The sequence below is a fragment of the Castor canadensis genome, chromosome 7 (genome assembly GCF_047511655.1).
Source record: "Castor canadensis chromosome 7, mCasCan1.hap1v2, whole genome shotgun sequence".
Lineage (NCBI taxonomy): Eukaryota > Metazoa > Chordata > Mammalia > Rodentia > Castoridae > Castor > Castor canadensis.
The window spans coordinates 149,249,242-149,275,464 of record NC_133392.1 but is presented as its reverse complement, the minus strand read 5'-3'; the positions used below and the strand labels follow the sequence as shown (position 1 = coordinate 149,275,464).

The 26,223-nt window shown below is 40.0% G+C and overlaps 1 protein-coding gene and 1 non-coding gene across 11 annotated transcripts in view; both read right to left on the bottom strand.

Moving 5' to 3' along the window:
• Positions 1 to 25,924, bottom strand: part of Ubr4 (ubiquitin protein ligase E3 component n-recognin 4) — a 132,318-nt gene extending 106,394 nt beyond the window's left edge. For all 10 annotated transcript variants that reach the window (XM_074081182.1, XM_074081185.1, XM_074081189.1 and 7 more), the window contains exons 1-12: positions 25,692 to 25,924; positions 19,507 to 19,604; positions 18,089 to 18,192; positions 17,131 to 17,260; positions 16,908 to 17,047; positions 15,849 to 15,951; positions 15,583 to 15,724; positions 15,324 to 15,448; positions 11,681 to 11,805; positions 10,980 to 11,039; positions 10,698 to 10,888; positions 28 to 127 (exon numbers count right to left, since the gene is read on the bottom strand). In XM_074081182.1, coding sequence (XP_073937283.1) covers positions 28 to 127; positions 10,698 to 10,888; positions 10,980 to 11,039; positions 11,681 to 11,805; positions 15,324 to 15,448; positions 15,583 to 15,724; positions 15,849 to 15,951; positions 16,908 to 17,047; positions 17,131 to 17,260; positions 18,089 to 18,192; positions 19,507 to 19,604; positions 25,692 to 25,867 — 1,494 coding nt within the window. In that variant the 5' untranslated portion in view covers positions 25,868 to 25,924. The remainder of the gene's footprint in view (positions 1 to 27; positions 128 to 10,697; positions 10,889 to 10,979; positions 11,040 to 11,680; positions 11,806 to 15,323; positions 15,449 to 15,582; positions 15,725 to 15,848; positions 15,952 to 16,907; positions 17,048 to 17,130; positions 17,261 to 18,088; positions 18,193 to 19,506; positions 19,605 to 25,691) is intronic.
• On the bottom strand, positions 13,053 to 13,184 carry LOC141425299 (small nucleolar RNA SNORA68). Its single transcript, XR_012450369.1, has one exon. It is a non-coding gene; the product is annotated as a small nucleolar RNA SNORA68 (small nucleolar RNA).
• Positions 25,925 to 26,223: the final 299 nt, after the last annotated feature.

Sequence of the window (26,223 nt, the reverse complement as noted above, 5' to 3'; positions counted from 1 at the left end):
AGAATTCCACAAGAACAACCTCCTTACCTTGTGGAGAGCCTCCACCTGCAGGTCTTGAAAAAGAGATGTCAACAACTTGATGGCATGGTTTGCTAATATTACTGAGAGCACCCCAAATCCCTGATGCCTACACGAAGAAAAAGGAAGCACAAACCTTAAAATAATTAACAATGAATTACAACCTCTAAATCAGTGTTATCTTGCCATTCTGGGGTCTTAGTCCTCTTTGAGGATCTATGGATCTTTCCCAAGGAAAAAGTAACTGTACATAACACAAAAAATCAATTTGTCATTTCAGAAGTTCAAGCTCCCTGAAGTCTATCCATGGACTTCGAAAGGATCTACAGACTTTGGGATAGTAACTCCTGGACCAGAAGAAACTATTCTATATCAATTAAGGCTATTGGATCACAATTTTTTTAAAAAAAGCTATTGGGATAGGATTCCAAGATGGCGGCTAGAGGTAGGAAGCAGAAAGTGACCCTTCTATAGTGAAATCTTGGAGAGACGCTGGAGACACACTTTGCAGGCATAATCACCGAGAAAAGCATAACTTTGACCCCTCCACATCTCCAGCCGGTGCAGAGAATCTCCACTTCACCTTAAACGGAAAAATGAGGAGGGCCCCGGGGGCTGCCAGTGGCCGGCGCCCATACGGCTTGGGAAGATGCGGACCAGGTGAGCTTCGCGGTACCGCGGTACCCCCACAGACAAGCCTGGGCCAGAGCAGCATAGCCCCCTGGACAGACTGACCACCACCCGGGAAAAAAAAAAGAGAAACTGAGTACTAAGCAATAAGAACAGTTAAGACACGCTGGAAAGAGGGTGGGGTGCCCTGAGCGCTGAAGATTGGGGGAAGGGAACCCTTCCCAGGACTGTAAATAAACAAGCCGGGCAGGCCGGAGAGCCTCTGGCTGGAGCGGGGCGCGCACCCAACAACCAGGAGCGGGGAAGCTTGTGAGAGGAGGGAAGACCCACTTCCCACGTGAACTGTAAACAAACAAGGCAGCCGGCAGGAGCAGCAGCACCGCCCAGTAAGCAGGAGCAGGAAAGCTTCTGAAAGTGGCAGTGGGAGGAAAACTTCAGAGGAGAGGGGGAAAGACGCACCTCCCACATGAACTGTAAATAAACACGCAGGCCTGACAAGCGGGGGCAGTGTCACCTTCCCCAGTGCTTGGAAAGGGGAAAGCTTGTAGCAGAGGCTCCCTCATAGGAGAACTCTGAGCAAACAAAGCCTGTGGGGCCAGGTGAGTGCTAAGCTCACCCCAGAGATCTGCATAAATAACGCGGCCACCTACAGGCTGAGCTCTCAGAACTTTTCTCTTTTTTTCTTTTTCTCCCTACCTTTGATGAGAGAACAACCAAATTACACCTGCAAGCCAAAAAACTTACTGAAACTGTATTGCATTTGAACTGGGGACACTTGGTGGGGCTTTGTGTGTGTGTGTGTGTGTGTGTGTGTGTGTGTGTGTGTGTGTGAGTGTGTAGTTTTGTTCTACTTTATGCATCCACTTTGATGAGACAACTACAGAACAACATCTGAGGCACCAACTCCAGGACTGGAGATTGAGACGGACACCCAAATTATTAAGACTGAAACTGCATTGCATATAAACTTGGAAGTTTTTTGATTTTTTTTTTTAATTTTCTATTTTCCATTTTATTTTAATTCATTTATATATATATTACTTTCATTTATTTATTTTTTATTTTTTTATCTTTGATTTTCAATCCTCTCTCTGTCTCTCTAATGTCTATTCAGCTTACTGTCGATTAGTACACTAACACTCCGTTTATACCTTTGAAACTCTCTTGTCTGATACCTTGTTCTGCTTTCTCCCTCTTGTCTGTATATTTGTTTTCCCCTTTTCTTTAACTTCTTGCTTTCCATCTCAGCTCACTCTTCCATTCTAAATATTACCATTGTTATTATTACAAGCTAGAAAATACTTAATTGCACACAGTACAGGGACAGTAACAACACCAAGGACAATGAAGGGAAGACAGAAAAAACAGGGAAACCAGTTTCCCCACAGCAAAAAATTAGTACAGGAACCAGAGGGGAATGAAGAGAACAGAAACTCAGAGCCAGACTCCAACAAAATGAAGATAAACTATGCCAAAGGACCCAATGAAGCCCACAAGAATAATTTAAAAGAAGACATACTACAAGTACTCAATGAGAATTTTATAGAGATGACACTGGATAGGGTCAACGAAAATGTACAGGAGACACTCAAGAAATTCCAATAAAAATAGAGAATTTGAAAAAGCAAAAAAAGAAATAAAGGAAACCACAGAAGCACTGTATAAACACCAAAGTGAAAGAGAGAACACAATGAATAAATGGATAAATGAACTCAGGACAAAAATAGACAACAATAAAGAAGAAAACAGCCAGGATATGGAAAACCTCAGAAAAAAGAATGAAACAGAACTGCAAAACAAAATGGAAGGCCAATCCAGCAGAATAGAACAAACAGAAGACAGAATCTCAGAACTTGAAGATGAAATGGTAATTAAAGGAAAAACTGAAGAACTATTAATTAAACAACTCAAGACCTGTGAAAAGAAAATGCAAGAACTCACTGACTCCATCAAAAGACCAAACTTGAGAATCATGGGCATCGAAGAAGGAGAAGAGGTGCAAGCGAAGGGAATGCGTAATCTATTCAACAAAATAATAACGGAAAATTTCCCAAATCTAGAGAAAGATATTCCCATACAGATGCAAGAGGCCTCCAGGACACCAAACAGACCAGATCAAAATAGAACTACTCCACGACATACCATCATTAAAACAACAAGTTCAGAAACTAAGGAAAGAATATTGAAGGCTGCAAGAGAGAAAAAACAAGTAACATACAAAGGTAAACCCATCAAAATCATAGCAGACTTCTCAACAGAAACATTAAAAGCAAGAAGAGCATGGGGTGAGATCTTCTGGGCACTGAATGAAAATAACTTCAACCCCAGGATACTCTACCCAGCAAAGCTATCATTCAAAATAGATGGAGCAATAAAAGTCTTCCATGATAAGCAGAAACTAAAACAATATGTGACCACAAAGCCACCATTACAAAAGATTCTGCAAGGGATCCTGCACAAAGAAAGTGACACCCAACTTAATTATGAAAAGGCAGGCAGCACCAAACCACAGGATAAGAAAAAGCAAGACAGTAGAGAGTAACATCAAGTTAGGTACACACAATCAAACCTTCAAACAACTAAGACAACTAAATGGCAGGAATCACCACATACCTATCAGTACTAACGCTTAATGTTAATGGACTTAATTCACCCATCAAAAGACACCGTTTGACAAAATGGATTAAAAAAGAAGATCCAATAATTTGTTGCTTAAAGGAGACTCATCTCACCGACAGAAATAAGCATATACTTAGGATGAAAGGCTGGAAGAAGATTTACCAAGCCAATGGCCCCCGAAAACAGGCAGGAGTAGCAATACTTATCTCTGACAAAGTAGACTTCAAACCTACATTGATCAAACGAGATAAAGAAGGACATTCCATACTAATAAAAGGGGAAATAGACCAAAAGGAAATAATAATCATCAATCTGTACGCACCCAATGTCAACGCACCCAATTTCAGCAAACATACCCTGAAAGACCTAAAAGCATATATAAACGCCAACACAGTGGTTGTGGGAGACTTTAACACTCCATTATCATCAATAGATAGGTCATCCAAACAAAAACTCAATAAAGAAATCCAAGATCTAAAATATGCAATAGATCAAGTGGACCTAGTAGATGTCTACAGAACATTTCATCCAACCTCTACACAATATACATTCTTCTCAGCAGCCCATGGAACCTTCTCCAAAATAGATCATATCCTAGGGCACAAAGCAAGCCTCAGCAAATATAAGAAAATAGAAATAATACCGTGCATACTATCTGATCACAATGCAGTAAAAGAACAACAAAAGTAAAGACAAAAAACATGCAAACAGCTGGAAACTAAATAACTCATTACTTAATGAAGAATGGATCATTGATGCAATAAAAGAGGAAATTAAAAAGTTCCTGGAAGTCAATGAAAATGAAAACACAACCTACAGGAACCTATGGGACACAGCTAAGGCAGTCTTGAGAGGAAAGTTTATAGCCATGAGTGCATATATTAAAAAGATTGAAAGATCCCAAATCAATGACCTAATGATACATCTCAAACTCCTAGAAAAACAAGAACAAGCAAATCCCAAAACAAATAGGAGAGAAATAATAAAAATAAGAGCTGAAATCAACGAAACAGAAACCAAAAAAACCATACAAAGAATTAATGAAACAAAAAGTTGGTTCTTTGAAAAAATAAACAAGATCGATAGACCCCTGGCAAACCTGACTAAAATGAGGAGAGAAAAAACACAAATTAGTAGAATTAGGAATGCAAAAGGGGAGATAACAACAAACACCATGGAAGTCCAGGAAATCATCAGAGACTACTTTGAGAACCTATATTCAAATAAATTTGAAAATCTAAAAGAAATGGACAGATTTCTAGATACATATGATCATCCAAAACTGAACCAAGAGGACATTAATCACCTGAATAGACCTATAACACAAAATGAAATTGAAGCAGCAATCAAGAGTCTCCCCAAAAAGAAAAGTCCAGGACCTGATGGATTCTCTGCTGAATTCTACCAGACCTTTAAAGAACTGATACCAACCCTCCTTAAACTGTTCCACGAAATAGAAAGGGAAGGAAAACTGCCAAACACATTTTATGAAGCCACTATTACACTTATCCCAAAACCAGGCAAAGACACCTCCAAAAAGGAGAACTATAGGCCAATCTCCTTAATGAACATTGATGCAAAAATCCTCAACAAAATAATGGCAAACCGAATTCAGCAACACATCAAAAAGATTATTCACCACGACCAAGTAGGCTTCATCCCAGGGATGCAAGGGTGGTTCAACATACGAAAATCAATAAACGTAATAAACCACATTAACAGAAGCAAAGACAAAAACCACTTGATCATCTCAATAGATGCAGAAAAAGCCTTTGATAAGATCCAACATCATTTCATGATAAAAGCTCTAAGAAAACTAGGAATAGAAGGAAAGTACCTCAACATTATAAAAGCTATATATGACAAACCTACAGCCAGCACTATACTTAACGGAGAAAAACTAAAACCATTCCCTCTAAAATCAGGAACCAGACAAGGATGCCCACTATCTCCACTCCTATTCAACATAGTACTGGAATTCCTAGCCAGAGCAATTAGGCAAGAAGAAGGAATAAAAGGAATACAAATAGGTAAAGAAACTGTCAAAATATCCCTATTTGCAGACGACATGATCCTATACCTTAAAGACCCAAAAAACTCTACTCAGAAGCTTCTAGACATCATCAGTAGCTACAGCAAGGTAGCAGGAAATAAAATCAACATAGAAAAATCATTAGCATTTCTATACACTAACAATGAGCAAACGGAAAAAGAATGTATGAAAACAATTCCATTTACAATAGCCTCAAAAAAAATCAAATACCTAGGTGTAAACCTAACAAAAGATGTGAAAGACCTCTACAAGGAAAACTATACACTTCTGAAGAAAGAGATTGAGGAAGACTATAGAAAGTGGAGAGATCTCCCATGCTCATGGATTGGTAGAATCAACATAGTAAAAATGTCGATACTCCCAAAAGTAATCTACATGTTTAATGCAATTCCCATCAAAATTCCAATGACATTCATCAAAGAGATTGAAAAATCTACTGTTAAATTTATATGGAAACACAAGAGGCCACGAAAAGCCAAGGCAATACTCAGTCAAAAGAACAATGCAGGAGGTATCACAATACCTGACTTCAAACTATATTACAAAGCAGTAACAATAAAAACAGCATGGTACTGGCACAAAAACAGACATGAAGACCAGTGGAACAGAATAGAGGATCCAGATATGAAGCCACACAACTATAAGCAACTTATCTTTGACAAAGGAGCTAAAAATATACGATGGAGAAATAGCAGCCTCTTCAACAAAAACTGCTGGGAAAACTGGTTAGCAGTCTGCAAAAAACTGAAACTAGATCCATGTATATCACCCTATACCAAGATTAACTCAAAATGGATCAAGGATCTTAATATCAGACCCCAAACTCTTAAGTTGATACAAGAAAGAGTAGGAAATACTCTGGAGTTAGTAGGTATAGGTAAGAACTTTCTCAATGAAACCCCAGCAGCACAGCAACTAAGAGATAGCATAGATAAATGGGACCTCATAAAACTAAAAAGCTTCTGTTCATCAAAAGAAATGGTCTCTAAACTGAAGAGAACACCCACAGAGTGGGAGAAAATATTTGCCAACTAAACATCAGACAAAGGACTGATAACCAGAATATACAGGGAACTTAAAAAACTAAATTCTCCCAAAACTAATGAACCAATAAAGAAATGGGCACGTGAACTAAACAGAACTTTCTCAAAAGAAGAAATTCAAATGGCCAGAAAACACATGAAAACACATCTCTAGCAATAAAGGAAATGCAAATTAAAACCACACTAAGATTCCACCTCACCCCTGTTAGAATAGCCATCATCAGCAACACCACCAACAACAGGTGCTGGCGAGGATGCGGGGAAAAAGGAACCCTCTTACACTGTTGGTGGGAATGTAGACTGGTACAACCACTCTGGAAAAAAATTTGGAGGCTACTTAAAAAGCTGGACATCGATCTACCATTTGATCCAGCAATACCACTCTTGGGGATATACCCAAAAGACTGTTACTCCAGAGGCACCTGAACATCCATGTTTATTGCAGCACTATTCACAATAGCCAAGTTATGGAAACAGCCAAGATGCCCCAGCACTGACGAATGGATTAAGAAAATGTGGTATCTATACACGATGGAATTTTATGCAGCCATGAAGAAGAACGAAATGTTATCATTCGCTGGTAAATGGATGGAATTGGAGAACATCATTCTGAGTGAGGTTAGCCTGGCCCAAAAGACCAAAAATCGTATGTTCTCACTCATATGTGGACATTAGATCAAGGGCAAACACAACAAGGGGATTGGACTATGAGCACATGATAAAAGCGAGAGCACACAAGGGAGCGGTGAGGATAGGTAAGACACCTAAAAAAACTAGCTAGCATTTGTTGCCCTTAACGCAGAGAAACTAAAGCAGATACCTTAAAGCAACTGAGGCCAATAGGAAAAGGGGAACAGGTACTAGAGAAAAGGTTAGATCAAAAAGAATTAACCTAGAAGGTAACACCCACGCACAGGAAATCAATGTGAGTCAATGCCCTGTATAGCTATCCTTATCTCAACCAGCAAAAATCCTTGTTCCTTCCTATTATTGCTTATACTCTCTCTACAACAAAATTAGAAATAAGGGCAAAATAGTTTCTGCTGGGTATTGGGGGGGGAGAGGGAGGGGGCGAAGTGGGTGGTAAGGGAGGGGATGGGGGCAGGGGGGAGAAATGAACCAAGCCTTGTATGCACATATAAATAATAAAAGAAAAATGAAAAAAAAAAAAAAAAAAGCTATTGGATCATGTGAAGATGGTAACATTTAAGTGATGGTAAAACTTTTAAACACAATTCTTTTAAGAAGAAAAAGATTAAAATTATCAATGCCTATAAAATATCTGAAAACAAACCTAGTTCTTTGTAATAATTGTTTACATTACATTTCAGTAAAACACAACAGTATTAAGAAACACAAATAACCAACAAATAGGTTGAGAAGACAATCACATCAGTAATCAAGGAAATAAATAAGAATATAACAGCATTTTTCACCCCTAAAATTAGCAAATGTGAAAACTAGTGACATCCAGTGTTATAGAGGACATAGAGAAATGGGTGAATGCACACACAGCTATTGGGAATGCAAATTAATGTAACTTCTAAAAAGCAGTTTGGTAAAACATGTCAAAATTTTAAATATGCATGCTCACTCCTAGAATAAAGTTAAACAAGTTACCAAAAACTTACGTTTCAAGTGATTTATCAAAAAGCATGATTTATCAAAACATAAAATATGGAACAAACTAAGTAAGTGCAAATCAGTAGGGAAATTTATACAGGGTACTGCCAGCCATCAAAAAAATTAAATAGACTGCACAATGCCACTGAAAAGATGTCCATAGTATTTCATATACAGTAACTAACTTTAGTGGTAGAATTTGGATAATTCTTAAGGAAAAGAAACTTTTATATGCCCATCTATATGGTTGGTAACATACAAAGTACACATTCTTTGTCAAATCAGATAAACAACAGCTATTTTTAAAGTATAACTGCTACTTCTAAGGATGTATTTTTGTTGTTGTTGTTATTTTCTCATTTCCTATTAACAAAGTCAAGAGTTAAGACAGTCCCTCGTAAAATCACAAGCTCCTGTTTGCTCTGGAATGCTCTTACCTCCTTATTTGCCCAGCACCAACTGCCTACTGTCTCAACACCTACTTCAGATTCAGTTCAGGGAATCTTGCCTGCATATCCCCAGCCAGGCCAAATGCTCCTAGTATATACTCTCTAGACATGTATGCATGAGTATCTACTTCCTCATATATTTGTATGAATATCTACTTCATGTCTCTTGGAAATGTGTCCACTTTTTTTATTACCACACCATTCCAGAACTAACCCAGAGCCTTGGACAGAGAAGATTGTCAGTGAGTAATTTGTTGGTGATGTCCTGGATTCGACATCTTCCTTGAACTTGACTGATATATCCAGTTGCCACTCAACATCTCAGAGCTCTGTCAGCTAAACTCACCAAGCCAAGGTCAAAATATTTATTTCTTCCCCTTCCTCCCACTCAACCTCCCCCTATACTAGTGTGTTCACTATCTCTGTAAACTATACAACCCAGTTGGCTCAATCCAAAAAGGAATTTTTTTTTTCTTTGTGGTGTTGGGGTTTGAACTCAAGGTCTCACACTGTTAGGCAGGTAATCTACCACTTGAGTCACTCCACCAACCCAAGTCAAAATATTTTGATGACACCTTATTTATACCTAATACACAAGCCATCAGCAAATCCAGTCAGCTGTACATTCCAAACATATCCCAATGAGACCTCTTTTCTCTGCCTTTACAATCACCATCCTATTTATTCCAAGACACCCTCCTCTATCATTTGCAGCTTCACGACTGTCCTCCTCCTTCTCTATACCCCTGCAGTCTTTTTTCCACATAGCAGCTAGGTTCTCAGATGTCCAGTATATTATGTCACATCTCTCTCCTGGTGAAAATCCTTTAAACAGCACTTGGCTCTTGGCACTAAGCTTCTGGTTTCCTCTCTGGCCTAATTTTCTACCACTTTCTCTGCTCTATTTCTGTACTGTAGCCACACTACTCTCACTGATCCTAAACTAATGCCAATCTTGGGCTAGGCATGGTGGCTCAAACATGTAATCCTAGCTAATCAAGAGGACCTCGGTTCATGGCCAGCATGGGGAAATGCTTGCAAGACCCCCTCTCAATCAATGATTGGACATGGTGATGTATGCCTATCATCTCAGATATGTGGGAGAGCACAAACAGGAAGCCCTCAGTCCATGTCAACCCAGGCAGAAAATGAGACCCTATCTCAAAAAAAAAAAAAAAAATGCAAAAAAGGGCTTGTGGAGTGGCTCAAGAAGTAGAGCACCTGAAAAGCAAGCGCAAGGCCTGAGTATAACCCCCAGTACCACCAAAAAAAAAAAGAAAGCCAATCTTACTTCCCACTTAAATCTGAGTAATCTCACTCATAACTAAAAATTACTACATGGCTCACCCTATCACTTCCCATGTGGTCTCCTCATCCTATCTAGAGTCCTTTGCAGGTCACCCTAACTAAAATAACAACCCTTGTTACTCACTAGCCCCTTGCTCTGGTGCTTCTTCATAACAATGTGATAATAAGTACCTTATGTACTTATTGTTATATCTGTTCACTGTTTCTCCAGTTAGAAAACAAAATCCATAAAGGCAAGGACATTACTATTTAGTGCCATACCCTTAATGCCTAGAATAGAGCTGAGTACATGGTAGGGACTAAGCACATAAACAAAATCCAGAATGCCTGGGCTTAGATAACTTTGCACAGCACATGAATTCTGTCTTCTCCTTCCAAGCAAGCAGGGTATTCTGCCTAGACGTCATCAAAATGGTAGCAAATGTTTCAGGAAACAATCCAGGAGGACTTAACAATATCCTTACCTCAGTTTAAACACATAAGTACTCAAAAACTCAAAGCAATTAGCCTACTTTGCAGCAGAAGCATTTTCTTCTGAGTTGAACTTAATAAAAACCCTAAAACATACATTACAAACATTGTCTGCCTTTGACAGATGACAATACAGGACCAGAGAAAACTGCCGACTTATCCAAAATCGTGCAGCTTTGCTGTGGAGCTAGGAAACCATGATCATTACCTCCACTGTCAATGAATTAAAAAAAAAAAAAAAAAAAAAAAAAGGTAGAAAAGTGAGTCTACTGATGTAGAGAGGTGAGGCTGGTGGTGTAGCTCAGTGATAAGAGTATGTGCTTAGCATGCACAAGGTCCAGGGTTCAATCCCGACACCAAACAAGCAAACCAATCCTGATGTGGAGAGGAGTTATACTAGCTTGTCATCACTGTGAGTGAAACAGCAGGGAAACAGCCCAGCACAACACAATGGAAGTGGCACTCACAGGAGTAGACACATACCCTTTGCCAGGCCCCAGTTTGGGAGAGCCCACTCCCTCTTTTGTACGAGAAAGGATGTCTCTGACTCGGAGGGCAGCCAGTGGATCCTTCTCTTTCCCCTTATCAGCCAAGGCAGTAGGACTGAGGTTCAATATGAGGAAAAGGCTGTTCAACAAACACCAGGCACCCAACAACTGGAAGTTCTGGTAGTGCTGTTGTAAAAGACACAAAATAAAATGATCGGAGAGATATTCATACCTCAGAGGCTACAAAATAGAAACACAGAAGAGACAAGCTTCTTACCTCACCACCAGCCCGGCGGGAGTTGCTTATTGCTTGTCCAATCATGTCATAGATTTCAAGCTGTCCAAAAGCAAACAGACACAAAACTCTCTGAGCAAGTTCAGATATTTTATTACAAATGTGCAATCCTACCCAAAATAATTTAACTTGAAGAGCTAAGTAGTTTCAGGTCACTTTTCAATAACATAATTTCACTACACTTTCTTGATCTTCATATGCTGCTCATTCCCACTTTTCCTTCAACTCAAATGTCACCTTCTTAGAGGCAGTCCCTTCACACAAGCTAAAGCACCACACCCAGGCCTGTATCAGATAGTTTTTGATCACAATCACTTCTTTCTACACACTTACTCCTATCTTGAAATTATCTTGTTCACTGTGTCTGAACGAAAAAGTACCACCGAAAGTGTACTAATGCCTATTAAGCCCTAAAATATATTTGCTGAATGAATGACTAATCTTTCACAAGATGAATTGCCACCATGAAATTACAAAGTGTTTTACAAAGCCAACAGAGAAATGAAAGGATCTATGCCATCCAATGTCAAATAAACCTGCTGAATACTTACCTCTCAAACCTACTACCTAGAGAAAGTAGTGTGGAGAATAATCTACATCTGTTCCTCTATCAAGGAAGCAGAACTGGCCATATTCCCTCTTTTGAACAACCAAAGCTCCCATATCCCCAGATATTGGCTTACACATTTCTGGACAATTGTAGCCGCATCACTTTCATAATCTTCTTCTTTGGAACTCGTGGACCCTGTTCGCACTTGCTGGGCACTACCCACATGAAGAATGGCCATACAGGTTGCCACACTCACACCTGAAGAAAGAACATGCAGATCCTAATCATGGAGCACTCTGAAAAACCCACTAAAATTGAAAGACAAAAACATCCTTCTAGGCTGGCAGAATGGCTCAAGTGATAAGGTGCCTGCCCAGCAAATGTGAGGTCTTGAGTTCAAACCCCAGTACCACCAAAGTGGTGGTGGAAGAAACCCTACAGACAAAAAATTTCAAGATCTGATTAATGAGAAAAAAAAAAAACTTCAAGGGCTAGAGTGGCTCCAGTGGTAGAGTGGCTGCCTAGCCACTGTGAGGCCCTGAATTCAAGCCCCACTACTGCCAAAAAATATTAAGAAAAAGAAAATCCCTCCATAATGACAAGACTAAACACAGTGTGACCATACAATCCAGCAATCACACCCCTAGGTATTTACACAAATGAGTTAAAAACTTACATCCACATAACAGACTACACATGAATATTTATTGCAGCATTATTGATACTTGCAAATAATTAGAAGCAAACAAGATGTACTTTCATAGGTGAATGAATAAGCAAACTGGTATATTCACACAATGGAATGTAATTCAGGATTAAAAAAAAAAGATGAGCCACCCAAGCTAGAAAAGACACATGGAAGAATCTTAAATGCATCTTGCTAAGTAAAGCCAGCCAATCTGAAAAGACTACATAATGTAGGATTCTAACTATATATAAAGACAATTAAAATAAATAAATAAATGGTTTTCAAAGGTTGGAAGTAGAGCAGTAAGGGGAAAAAATTTTTTAGGTGGTGGAATTATTTTGTATGATATGGTAATAGTAGATACATGACATTTAACATCTGTTGAAATCCATAAAACTATACAACACAAAATAGAAACGCTAACACACTATGGACTTTAGTTAGTAATAATGTAACAATATTAGCTCATTAATAATAAAAAAAAAATCTGTCATACTTATTTCAGATGTTAAGAGGGGAAACTATGAATGGGGGAGAGGAGTACATGAGAATTGTATACAATCTGCTCAATTTTTCTAAAAACCTAAAACTGCTTTAAAAATAAAAACTAGGGGTTTATTATTATTATTTTTTGCTTGTTTGTTTTGTTTTGAGATGAGGTCTCACTGTGTTGCCCAAGTTGGGTTCAAATTCCTGGCTCAAGCAATCCTCCTGCCTCAGCCTCCCAACGAGCTACAGATGCACACCACCACACTTGGCTAAAATCTAGTGCTTTTTATTTTCACTTTTACTTATTTTATTTTCCTTTTTTGCCACAGGGTGTAGAATCTCCACATTCACTTTGAGGGGCACAGCCATAGCCCCTAACAGCAGCAAGACCTACTTGCTGTGCGTACCTCTGTTTAAACCACTGCTATCAGAGTAGTGATTTTTGGCAAAAAAAAACTAGAAATTTTTTTAAATGAAAAATTATGAACAACAACAAAAAAAATCCCATAGTTGACTTTGATATTTCTCAAAGGAATCAAAGCCAAATCCCTCTCCTTAAATCAAAGTCCAAGTGACCAAATTTCAACAATAAACCCCATCTGGGATGTTAACCCAACTATGAATTCTTAAGAAAACTAATCCTTATCTGTTTTTAAATTATCTTTTTTCTTTTTTTAATTTTTTATTTTTTGGAGAGTATCTTGCCCAGACTGGCCTTGAACTTGAGATCTTCCTACCTCAGCTCCGGAGTGCTAGGATTATAGATGTGCACTACCACAACCAGATTCTTACCTACTTTCATCACGTACTGAGTGAATGCACTCATGTGATAGTCAAGAAATTTGCTGAGAGCTGGTGGTGGTTCAAGTGGTAGAGCTCCTGCCTAGCAAGCGTGAGCCCCTAAATTCAAACCCCAGAATCACCACCTCTTAAAAAAAAAAAAAAGGTTCACTGAAAATCTAAATTTAAACATAGAAGATCAAAGATAGAGCACTAGCCAGAGATGATGGGGCACACCTGTAAATCCCAGCACTCAGGAAGCCAACGCAGAGCAAAATGGACTGGAGGCATGGTCCAAGCAATACAGCACTTGCTTTGCAAGTACAAAGCCCTGAGTTCAAACTCCAGTCCCACCAAAAAGAAAATGAAAAAACTCACACACTTATACACACACCACAGGCATGCATGCACAGTATGCTTTCTCCAAACTCTAGGGTAATTTTGGTCTTTTTGCCACTGCTTAGAGAGAGTCGGGGTGAAATCCTGTCTATCAACATCATTTATTTATTTTTTTTATTTATTTATTGTGGTGTACAGGTTTGAACTCAGGGCCTCAAGCCTGGTGGGCAAGTGCGCTACCATTTCAGCAATGCTCTCGTACCTTTTATGATACAACATCAGAACGTGTTCATGACCACCGCCTTCTGCAACTAAAAGTGAGCTTTTCTTTTAAAATTCACAGCATTTTCTCCTCACTTCTCTTTCATTTCTTTTACAAATAAAAGTTACTTATTAATATCCTCTAAAAGACAGTAAATAAAGTCTGCAAGTACCAATACCTTTACCTTTATATTCCTACTTGCAAATAGATGCTCAAACTAAAGCTGTTAAAAGAATGTAAGGAGATAATCCAACTCCAGCAGTTTCTTGATGCTCCCTAAGTCAGGTTTTCAAGACCACCTATTTAAACCCTCACTTGCAGAACCAAGCAAACTGCATAAATTGCCATACCTTCCAAAACACACCAGGGATATGTTCTGTCTTGGACTTAGAACTAACGATTAGTAGTCTGGATTATGAGGTCACTTTAACAATCACTTAAAAGAATAACCCCAGCTCTCAGGCCTCACTTCTAAGGCAACCTGATCAATTGGAAGAAAGGAGATTTTATGGAAACATGAAGAATAACATTCTTCACATTTATCGATAACAATAGACACCACCTGTCCCATGAAGCCTTCTTCAAACTTGCTTCCACTGCAAGACTCAAATCTCTTAAAATGGGCACCAGTGGCTCATGCCTGTAATATTCTAGTTACTCAGGAGGCAGAGATCAAGAGGATTCTGGTTCAAATCCAGCCTGAACAGAGAGTTCGAGACCATCTCAAAAATACCCATTACAAAAAAATGGCTGGGGGAGTGGCTCAAGCCCCTGAGTTCAAGCCCCAGTAATGCCAAAAAAAAAAGACTTAGTCTCTTCCTATTGAAAGTATTCTACACATCTTTTATTGCCTTTATCATTTCCATTTTCATATGCTATTTAGCCCTACCTGTTCTCAATTGCTCAGTTATAGGCCCCTTATCAGTAAGGATTATATACTAGTCATTTTAATATCTCAACAGTCCTTGGCATTTTGCTCTTCATACAGTAGACACTATCTGCCCATACTATGAAATATGTACATAGCACAATGCCAGCAGTCAAACAGTGAGATTATCTACAAAGATTCCTATGAGAGCTTCATTTTACCTACATGCAACATTAGCTGTTCTTTGAGGTAAGGAAGCAAATAAAAGAAGGCAGAGTTCTCAGGATTCTTATGGTTTCATGAAAGCATACCTTTGCTTGGCTGAGAAAATGAATCTAGACATTTCTCACCTGCATACAGACAGCTTAGGCTGAGGACTGTCACATCTTGCAGACGAGAAGGATTAAGAGGTTCCAACACAGGTAAAGAAAGGGTATCCAGTGCCATAGTTACATCAATCACCAGTGAATGAAAACTAGAACACAACAAAGAAGATCAACAAGCGTTTCCCAGAACCACTTGCTTCTATAATTTGATGAAGAATGTCAGCATGCCATAAAAACCCAGCCATTACATCTTTTTTCATTAGTGCTCCAAAAAGCACCTTACCCATTACGAACAGCAGTGGCATCTGCTACCGTTGCAGGCATGATGAAAAAGGAATTGGCCAACACTGCATCCTGGAACCGGTTAATGTAGCGCAGGAAATATGGAAGGTTCAAACATACACGAAGTAGCTTCTCTGAGCCACCTGGATTAATGAGAAGATAAAACCTCACAAATAAGCCTCTCTCTGATGCCTGACTCTTCATCTGGAAGAAGAACACTCAAGGAGTTTTGTAAGCAGAGAAACCAATGGCTGCTGGGAGTCTTACCGAGCTCTTGAAGACTAGCCACATTCTGAGCTATGAACACATTCTTGGTCTTGATAGCAGAGACCTGGTCTGTGGATGACTGCTCATCATTTTCTCCTTCCACCTGAAGAGACACACAGGGTCTATCAAGACACTACCACCTGCTCACTGCCAGCTACCCTGCTGTGCAAAATAAAAGTGGGCAAGACCTCCACAGACACCCTTAAACTCCCCAGCTAATGACTTGAAAATTCTTCACTGATATTGGAGAAAATACAGATTGTTTTTCTAAGGAAAGGAAAAATATATAGCTTTGAAAAAATACTTATTCTCCAACTAGTATAGACTTCTGTCTTTTACAGAAGACTACACATGCTTTTTGTTTATTTGCATTGTGAAGTACCTAGAAGAACGATCATCAACATCATAGTAATCATGGACAGTAAGAACTGAGGTAAGGCTGGGGGTGTGACTCAAGAAGTAGAGCACCTGCCTAGCAAGTACACGGCCCTAAGTTCAAAAATTCAAACTACAGCACTGCCAAAAAAAAAAAAAAAAAATTAGGGTGAATTTTACTTCACTTTGTATTCTTTTATTTTTTCCACCACAGGGATGTACAGTCATGTGTTGCTGAGAAGCAGGATATAATCTAAGAAATGCATTATTGTTTAAACATCTAATATATTTACATAAACTAAGATGGCAACAAGATCATTAGGCAATAAAATTTTATGGGACGACCATCACATATGTAGTCAATCCTTTGACCAAAATACCAAGAGAATATTTATCGTTTTATATCACAAACACAGAATTTTCTAGTGTTATCATCTTTTTTTGAGATAATGATTTAACTGGCCATTGTATGATTTTATTTTATTTTTGAATTAGCATACATTAACACGAAGGGATTTCATTGTGTAATTCCATACATGTGTACAGTGTACTTTGAACAAGTTCATCCCCTCCATTATATTTCCATTCCCCCTCTCCTCCCTCCAACCCTTTTTCAAACAGTGTAGTATTATTGTCTTTAAAAAAAACCCCATGGAATGAGGGTATGTGGCTAAAGCAACTCACCAGAGCCTGTGGACTGATGGGTGATGATACTACAGTTCTAGGGTTAAAAACTGAGGTCAGCTGGTTCAAAAAATTCATCTGTACCTCTTTCTGCCTCAGTTCAGGGCTTACTGGTGAGGCCAGCTCTTTCTGATCTTCCACTATAAAATACAGCAGAAAAAAGTGATGAGAGTACTAGCAGAAGGCAATGGTGGCCATGTAGCCATGTAGAAGGAACACGCACCATCTGACAGTGTCTTCACTGTTTGTGGAAGTTTGGCAGATTTCATCATTGCTGTGAAGGTGATAATTTCAGTTCTGTCTAGTCGGCTACAGCCAGTGCACAGGCCTTTGATTAGGAGAATTAAGTGTTTCTGAAAAGAAAACAAATTCAAATGTCTTACAGGAGATATATTCTTGGCATTTAACTAGCATAGAACCAAATTTAGGTTCATATAAAGAACTGCAACTGGAGAGTCTAGGGATGTAGCTCAGTGGTAGAGCACTTGCCTAGCATGCATGAAGCCCTGGGTTGATTCCCAGCACTACACACACACACACACACACACACACACACACAGAGAGAGAGAGAGAGAGAGAGAGAGAAAACTATAAATTGGGGGGGGGGGGGAAACAAAACATAGATCAAAAGCTGATGGTTCTTAGACCCTACCTGGCCCTATAGACATATCTTACTATTCTCACAGTTTTTGTTTATTTTCAATTTGAAGCTGAAGCTAATCTTTATAAAAATGGAAGGTTTCATACACAAAACTAGATTTCTTACATCTTTCAATAATTCACCAGATATGGCAACTTTCAGCCTGCATTCCTTCATGGCAACAATCAGCCAGAGCTGACAGGGCCCTCTCACTGGAGTCTGCAATCCCAAAGTGTCAACCAACATACTTTATTCATGTTGCCTACCTGAAAAAAGACTCTATAGCCCTATCCATCAGAGGATGGCCACTGACTATCTGTGTAACTGAAGTTTAATATAGCAGCCATGTTTTCATTTACGTATCATCTACAGCTGCGCTCGCTGTACAAAGGCAGTGCTGATTAGTTACAGCAGATACCACAGGGCCCACAAAGATTTACATCCAGCCCATTACAGAAATGTATTAGCCTCTACTTTATGCTACCCACTCTCCATCAATTCTAATAGCTACTCACAACTCCATTTCAAAATGGGCTCTCACCTGGGACACAGCACAAGCCTCATCTGGATTCTCCAGACGCAGGAGAGAAAACTCAATTAGAACTTTACAGGCTGCTGCCACCGACTGAAGTTGGTTCCGGGGAACTGAGAAAGTAATAAACTTCACTTAATCTCAGATGGTTCAGCCTCACAGTCATAAATCAAGCAGAACAAGTGTTGCGTTCCATATGTTCGGCATCCCAGTATCATTCCATGATAGTAATTATTCAGAACCAAAAACCCAAGGAGCAAACAAAGGTATTTTGACATTGATAACCATCAACTATTTATAGATCAATTTATCTTACATTTACATAGTTACATTTAGGTAACTATCATAAGAAATACATTACACTAAGTGCAAAGCACTTCATTTAGTCCTTAGATCAATTCTATAAAGTAGGTATTATCTTCTCTTCTTCTCTACCCCCACTTTTTTGTTTTTCAGTTTTGTTTGTTTATTTCAGACAGGGTCTCACTATGTAGCCCAAGCTGGCCATGAATTTGCAATCCTCCTGCCGTAGCCTCACAAGTGCTGAGATTACAGGCATGTACCACCATCCCCAGCTTCCCTTCCACTTTTGACACATGAGCAAACTAAATTAAAGAGGTTAAATGACTTGCCCAAGGTTACACAGCTAAATTCAAATCGAGAAATTCTGCCTCTCAAGCTCATGTTCTTGGCCACTGGAATAAAGATCTCTTTTCCCATAGGTTTTAAATGTTTTTTGCAAGGGGCTTCCTACACAAAGTTTCTTCAGAGCTAAAACTGGTTCTTGCAGCAGTTGCCAATGCCTATCATGAACATCACTGGACACTGAAAGATTATCCAGCAACTCTTGAGTTTCCTTTTGGTTTACTTGCTTAGCAAACTGTTCAAGTAAACAAATAATTAGAATTCTTCAGAACTGAGTTAGGGTTAAAAAATAAATGCAAAACTTCAGAAATAATGGAAAGTAAGACTTGGTCATTTTGGGAGTTCAAAAATTTTCAGAAAAATGGGGAAGTGAAATTGGAATTCCCTTCACGTATCAGAGAACATGAGGAAAAGTCACATTCTTACTAAAACCAATAAGGAACAGACCTATGATATAGTGGCTGCTAACTCCACAGGTCAGTATCTACCACACTACCTCCAAAAAACTAAAACACCAGTAATGGAGTGAAGTCAATAAAATACTTTTGATTAAAAAGGGAAGGAGGCTGACTTAATGGTTATGAAGCTAGCAGTTTTTAAAGCCCATTCAGCTGGCCTAGAAAAGGGTGTGGCAGGAGCACCTCACAGCAGGCAGACAGCTGTCTCCACTCTTGGGTAAATACAGACTTCATTAACAACTTGTTCTGATATTTTGACCAGAAGATAAACAAACCCCCTATTCAGAAGCCCTCAGACAGGGGTGATAAGAGTGGCATACTTACTGAGGCTGCAAACAGTGGTAATATAGTGCGTGGAAAGTGCCACAAAGGATGAGTAGAATGGTTCATGCTGCTTCTCGTGGTGCAGGATCTCCGACTCACTGCAAGGAAAATGCACAACCAGCTTCACTCGGTGACTGCTGCACACCACACACCCTTTCACAAACAGTACCTTATTCAACCCTATTTGTCAGGAAGTATTGTTACCATCCCTATATTCAAGATTCGGGGCTGGACATATCACTCAGTGGCAGAGTGCTTGCTTAGCATTGGCAAAGCCCTGGGTTCCATCCTCAGCACCACAAAATGAAGCTCAAAGAATGAAAATTAAATACCTTACTATAGGAGAGGAGAAGGGAGGGGAGAGGAGAAGAGTTAGGTGATAGAGCAGGGGAGAAAAGGAGAGGGGAGAACACCCTTACCCAAACCTTGGTCTCCTACATGCTGACTAAACAGAATTGGTGATTTCTGAACCAAGTCTCTCATCTTTGGCTGAGGAAATTACCTTTTCTGTGAAAATATGAAGCCGAACTAGGTATAAAGGCTGGATACATTTAAGTCATTTTCTTTATCAAATCAGAGGCTAATCCACAGTCCATGAAACATGAAGACAAAAAAAGAGACTAAAATGTATCTTATTAAATGGAAAGAGCAGAAAGATATGGCTAAATAGTTTCCTTAATGAATTAATCCCCAGTAAGAAGTATCAGCTGAACAAGGGAAATGTAAACAGATTTAGGACTTGCACTCACTCACTATCAGCAAGTCTATCCACTTGCCAAATGAACACAAAAGCCAAAAAGACAAGGCCAATGTTTGGAAAGTGCCAATGTGAGTGATGAATCACCTCAAACACTGAAAAGTCTGCCATTCCAAGCACTTTGCTATTTGGGGATTTATCAAGGATTAAATGAGTATGTATCAAAGATTAGTCCCTTATTTTAGAACAGCTTCTTCACCAAGAAAAAATACTTATGGAGCACCTATGATATACAAGGACCTTCCTGTCCATCGGGGTCACTTTTCTCTACTTGTGATGATTAAAAAAAAAAAAAAAATGAAACAAAAACATATAAACACTAAGCAGCATTCAAAGTAACTGGTAACCAGCATCCTAATAAATCCCCTTGCTTATACCTCATACACTCTTCTACGTTCATCCTTTGCTTTCTTATTTTTAAGATTTCCCCACTGTGCAATTAAGTGTGTTTTAGTGACATTTTCCTTCCCAGCTTCATTCAAAAGTAGAGTTATGTACCCCCACTTTTTTCAGCTGAACAAGTTTACAAAATGTAAGGAAAAAACCTGCCCATCCAGTAGATGAACTTATTCTGTGCTTTCAGTCTCATTATGGTAATGAAAAATATAGGAATAAATTAATTTTATTGCCTGGTTCTGTGTCACCCCACTATGATTTTTTTTTTTTTCCCTTGTGCTGGGGATTGAACACAGAGCCTCATGGATTCCACTGTGACATAAGGAACCCAATTTACTCCCCTAGAAACATAGAACAACTTTATTTCAATAAGGAAACAAAAATGTATTTTGAGGAAAAGTAGACCTTGGCACAGGAAAAACGGAGCCATCTTCAGGCCCACTTACAATTTGCTTAGGGGACAACTGATGATAAACCTGAGAAACATTAGTGTTAAAACGACTTGAAGGGAGCCAGACACAGCAGCTCAGGCCTGTAATCCTAGCTATTTGGGAGGCTGAGATTGGGAGGGTTAAGGTTCCAGGCCAGCCCAGGCAAATAGTTCACAGAGATGCCATCTCCAAAATAACCACTGGCAGAGTGGTTCAAGTACCAGAGCACCTGTCTAGCAAGTGTGAGGCCCTGAGTTCAAATTCTAGTACTACAAAAAAAAATTAAATAACCAGAGCAAAATGGACTAGAGATGTGGCTCAAGGGGTAGAGCACCTGCTTTGCAAGCATGAAGTCCTGAGTTCAAACCAGTCCCACCAAAAACAAAAAAGAAAGAAAAGAAACAAAAACTTGAAGGGTGGAGACTTGGCTCAAGCAGTAGAACACCTTTGAGAAGTCCTGAGTCCAAATCACAGTACCACCCAAATTAAAGAGGGGTTGGGGGAGGCCTTGAAGTAAGAAAAATGTTTTTTTGTTTTTTTTAAGAAACTGTATATTACTAACCTAAGAAACATGTGCTGCTACCTTCCCTCTCCCACCCAAATTTCCCAAGAATCTGACTGACATCAAGACACCAGAGGATGCTAAGAAATGGAGAAATGAAACAAAGGGCAATGGTTAGGTAGGAAGAGGAAGAATGAAGAAATTGAAGGCAAATACAACACAAAGGAACAAAAATAAAGGGACTTAGAAGTCAAAATATGTCTTTCCTCTGATTGGTCAAGCTATTGTCCTGAAACACCTGCCTCTACCAAACTTTGCACCAAAACACCACAGAGCCTAAAATGCTGGAATCTGAGGCTTTTCTAGTCTATGATAAATAAACACATGGCAGAGTACAAAGGGAAACAGCAGTTAAGCAGCCAGGTCAGAGCAATTCAATGTGATGGATAAGTGAAAAAAAAAAAAAAAAAAAAAAACTGGCTAGGATCTGGAAATAGCTAGCCCTTTTTAGGAAGAGATGGAAATCTAAAACTGGACATAATAAAAGACTAAAGATTCACTCTCTTCTTAGATAACATACTTTTTTGCAAACTGTAAAAACTCTACAAGCCCCTTAACCTTATCAGTTCATGATGAATCCTAAGTATAGAGTCCATCATGTTTGTTTCATGACACAATCATACATATATATGGTTGTGTGAGTGTGTGTGTATTTGTGTTGTCATTTTAAGCCAAAGAACTGAAAGCTTTCTTTTCATATTATTTCCCTTACACTCTTGACAGAGACCTATGGTGAATGTGACACTAAGACATAGAAACATAAGTTACCAGAACTAATCTCACAATTAGACTCTATCTTTTCATAGTGGGCTTTTTTTTCCCCCACTGACAGGTCAATTGTCAAATTATGTCCTACAGCATATAAATGCAAAAGATAACTTTGCATAACATTCTCCCTACCAAGATTTTTAGGAAATTAACTATGTACTACCTAATAGGGATGTTGTATCAGCTCCTCTCCTTCCCAAGAAGATATCTTTGTCCTAAATTCTATCAAGTATGTGGAAGACAGAGACTGTCAATAAGGCTGACTGAAAAAGGCCAGACAGCCAAGAAAGAGCTCAGAGGGAGAGAGAATTTTTTTTTAACCTATAAAGAATTAATCAAGTTGTCCAATGACAACTATGCTCACTGGCATATCTTGTACAATGTTCAGAAAGGAACTGTATCTTAACAAAGAAGGTTACATTTAGCATTTATATTAGTGTCATGTACTCCATTGAACAACTTCTAGTTTGATTTCTGGTCTGGAAAAGTAATCATGTTTAAAATTTTTTCAGTCCTTACCATTAAAAGATTTGCTAGTTGTAGACAAATAGAAATGAATGTGAACTCCCCTTTAAATAAACTTGGGGATCTTTTCTCTTAAAAACCTACTGACACTTTTAAGTATACACAACACAATTTATCCTCACTAATCTATTGCTCCTTTGTTGCACAATTTGTTTACAAAGTCAAACTTATCAAATTGGGTTTGAACCTAAGAATTTTAAAATATCTTTTCTTTAAAAGGCCAATCTAACTATAAAAGCAAGAAAGACTAGAGATAGGAAATAGAATGGCATAATCACTGAGAAGACACTTAGAGCAAATGTCATCACACCCAACAGTCAAAGGAGATGAAATCAATGGATGAACAGGCTGCCAAGTAAAGAGTGGCATGATGGAGCCAGGGCATCAAAAAGGGAAGCAGAGAATAGTAGACTGCAACAGAAAAATAGAAGGTCCCTCGAGACAAGGAAGAAAAACAGGACAGGCACAACAAAAGAAACAAGGGAACTGCAGAGTAGCAACCACACAAGTAAAGTAGCAGACTAGACATCTAAACCTGTGATTAGCTAGAAAACAACCCACCCCCCAGCATCTAGCTGCAATGGCTTTGATTTGATACTCTGGCCCTAACTCACTATGCAAGAAGTATTTCTCTTAATGAGAACCTTACTCCACTTTTTGGAAATGCAAATAAAGAAAACTTTGAGAAACTAATAGCAAGGTATAATGTGTGTGCTCTAAAGCAGGGAACAGCAAACTATGGTCTGCAGACCAACTTCAGCCTGTTGCCTATCTTTATACAGCCCACAGCTAAGAATGGTTATGTATTTTTTTATGGCTGAACATTCTGTGGCATGTAAACATCACATGGAATTCAAATATCAGCGTTCACATACAAGATTCTAAGCAAATAGAGGCTGTGCCGCTTCATCTATGGGAAGTATTGTGCTTGGCTGCTTTCACACCACAATGGCAGAGTTGAGCAGTCCACACAGAGACCATAGGATCTGCAATTATTTACTCTCTGGCCAGTCACAGAAAGTTTGCTGATCTACACTCTGCACTACACTTAATACTTGGTATTGTTTTACACTGCAATGAACTTAGAACCCAGATATTTCTAATGGAAATTTTCCATTATGGATCATAATCTTCTCACAGAGCTTGAAGAAGACACACAGTGGGCTTTCAAAGTTAACTGAGCCTCAAAAACCAGAAAGCCTTCAAAAGTCTTGCCTTACAATAAAACTGGTGTTACTAAACACCCACCAGTATGGACTTTTATGAATCCAAAAAGGGAATTTTACTAGACATTACAAGTCTTGGTTAAACTAAAACAGGGTGTGGAAGGGTCACTAGCACTTAACCAACAAATTTCAAACTTACTTTGATGAATTTGGCTCCTTCAACAGGTTAGAGGGGATTGCTTATGTATTGTAATTTAAAAAGAATAGTCCCATAACACAGGATGTACTGCAGGGTGTCAGTCAACAAATGATTTTATAACTTTCTCACCTGACAACCAGAAGAACAAAAAGTAGAATACTGTGAGTTGTAAGTAACATTGTATGATTCAGGAAAAATCAATAATGGAAATATTTAAGACAATAAAGAAAGGTTACATGATTCAAGACTACTATCTTTGATAGTAGTCTTAGTTAGCCAGAACATTCTTAGCTAACAAGCAGGTAGGTGATTCTTAAGTCACCAAATGAAACCACTACTTTATTATAATTTGTTTAAAATTTCTGCACTCAAAGCATCACAAACCTAATAAGCACGATAATAGTGTTTCAAACCATGGGACTCGCTTGAGCAATTTCTAACCTTCTCAATACCAGATATACCCTTGTTGGCAAGAAGCTAAAATGACCCACTTAGCAATTGCAGGGAGTTGCTAAAGCAAGGTTTGGCTAGGAAAATGAAAGTGAGACGGCTTTCAATAAAAGACGCTCTGAGTCCAGTGTATCAGGAAAGACACAGACACTCTGAAACCACCACCTTCCCACAAACACAGCTCTCAAGACCTAAGAAATGTCTGTGCAAAGAGGCAAAAAAAAAAAAAAAAGTGACAGCAAGCCAACAAACAGTCCAGTTTGTTTGTCTGTTTGTTTTAAAGAGTCTGGAAATAGTCTGAGAGAGAGAGAGAGAGAGAGATGAACTAGAGCACACTCCTTTGGGAGATTCACACGCTGAAATGCTTCAATCAAAGACCGTTACAGGAGAACCGTCCAAGGTTTGCAAAGTAAAATGAAAGTCATCACTGGTAACTAGTGGCTTTGGTCACAGAAATAGCACGTGCCCCCAGTGATTACAGCACCAAGGCGAAACCGTTATTAAATTATCTGGTAGGACTCCAATTTAAACCCCGGGCTCCGCTCCCGCCCAGGCTACGGGGCAGGAGTGAGGTCGAGAAATGCAAACTCATCCAAGCCTTGACCTTAACACCGGGGCAGCCCGGGGGACATTCGCCTTAAGAGCGCGATGCAAACCCTACGCCACTTTCAAACGAGTCCGACCACGCCCTCCCGCAAGGGCGGCCTCAAAAGTTTTGCTCGGCAGGAGAAATTGAGGCACAGAGGATTTACAGGGGCGGCCGGAAAGAACCCCGGACAAGCCCTCTCCCAGAGCCAGGGAGCCCCTAAGCTGTAGCTGGGGTTGGGGGGGGTCCCCAAGCGGCAGGAGACGGCCCTGAGAGCAGGTCCAGACGATCCGGTGGACCTCCCCTCCCCCCCTGCGCCGCCCCGCCGGGGCCGCCGCCCGGTACCTCTCGATGACTGAGGCCACCAGCTGCGGCAACTCCTTCATCTCGAAGGCTGAGTAGGACGCGGACAGCAGGGGCCGCACCGCCACCTCCCAGCCCGGGGTCGTATCCGTCCCCGTTACCGGGGCGCCGGGTGCCGGCGCCGCTGCCGCCGCTTCTTCACCGCCGCTGGTCGCCATCTTCCGTCGTACTACCGCGGCTCCCTCCGAGGGCTTGCCACCGGCCCAGCGCCGCCTCCCGGGAGGGGGCGGAAGTGAGGCAATCGGACGCGTCAGACAGCGCGCCGCAGTCGCCAGTCAAAAACGCGACGTGCGGGCGGCCACTAGGCTCTCGCGGGCAAGCGACGCAGCGACGGGGCGGGGCGGGGCAGAAGTCCTGCGCCTGCGCAAAACCTAGCAGGGGGGGATCGGGCGGGGCGGGGAGGGGGGGTTGGAGGAGCTATGCCTCCGCGCATGCGGGCTGTGAGAGGCCGCTGCAGGTGTAAGCAACCTGGCTCCCGGGCTCCCGGGAAAGGTGAGTGTGGGACTTGGGTTCC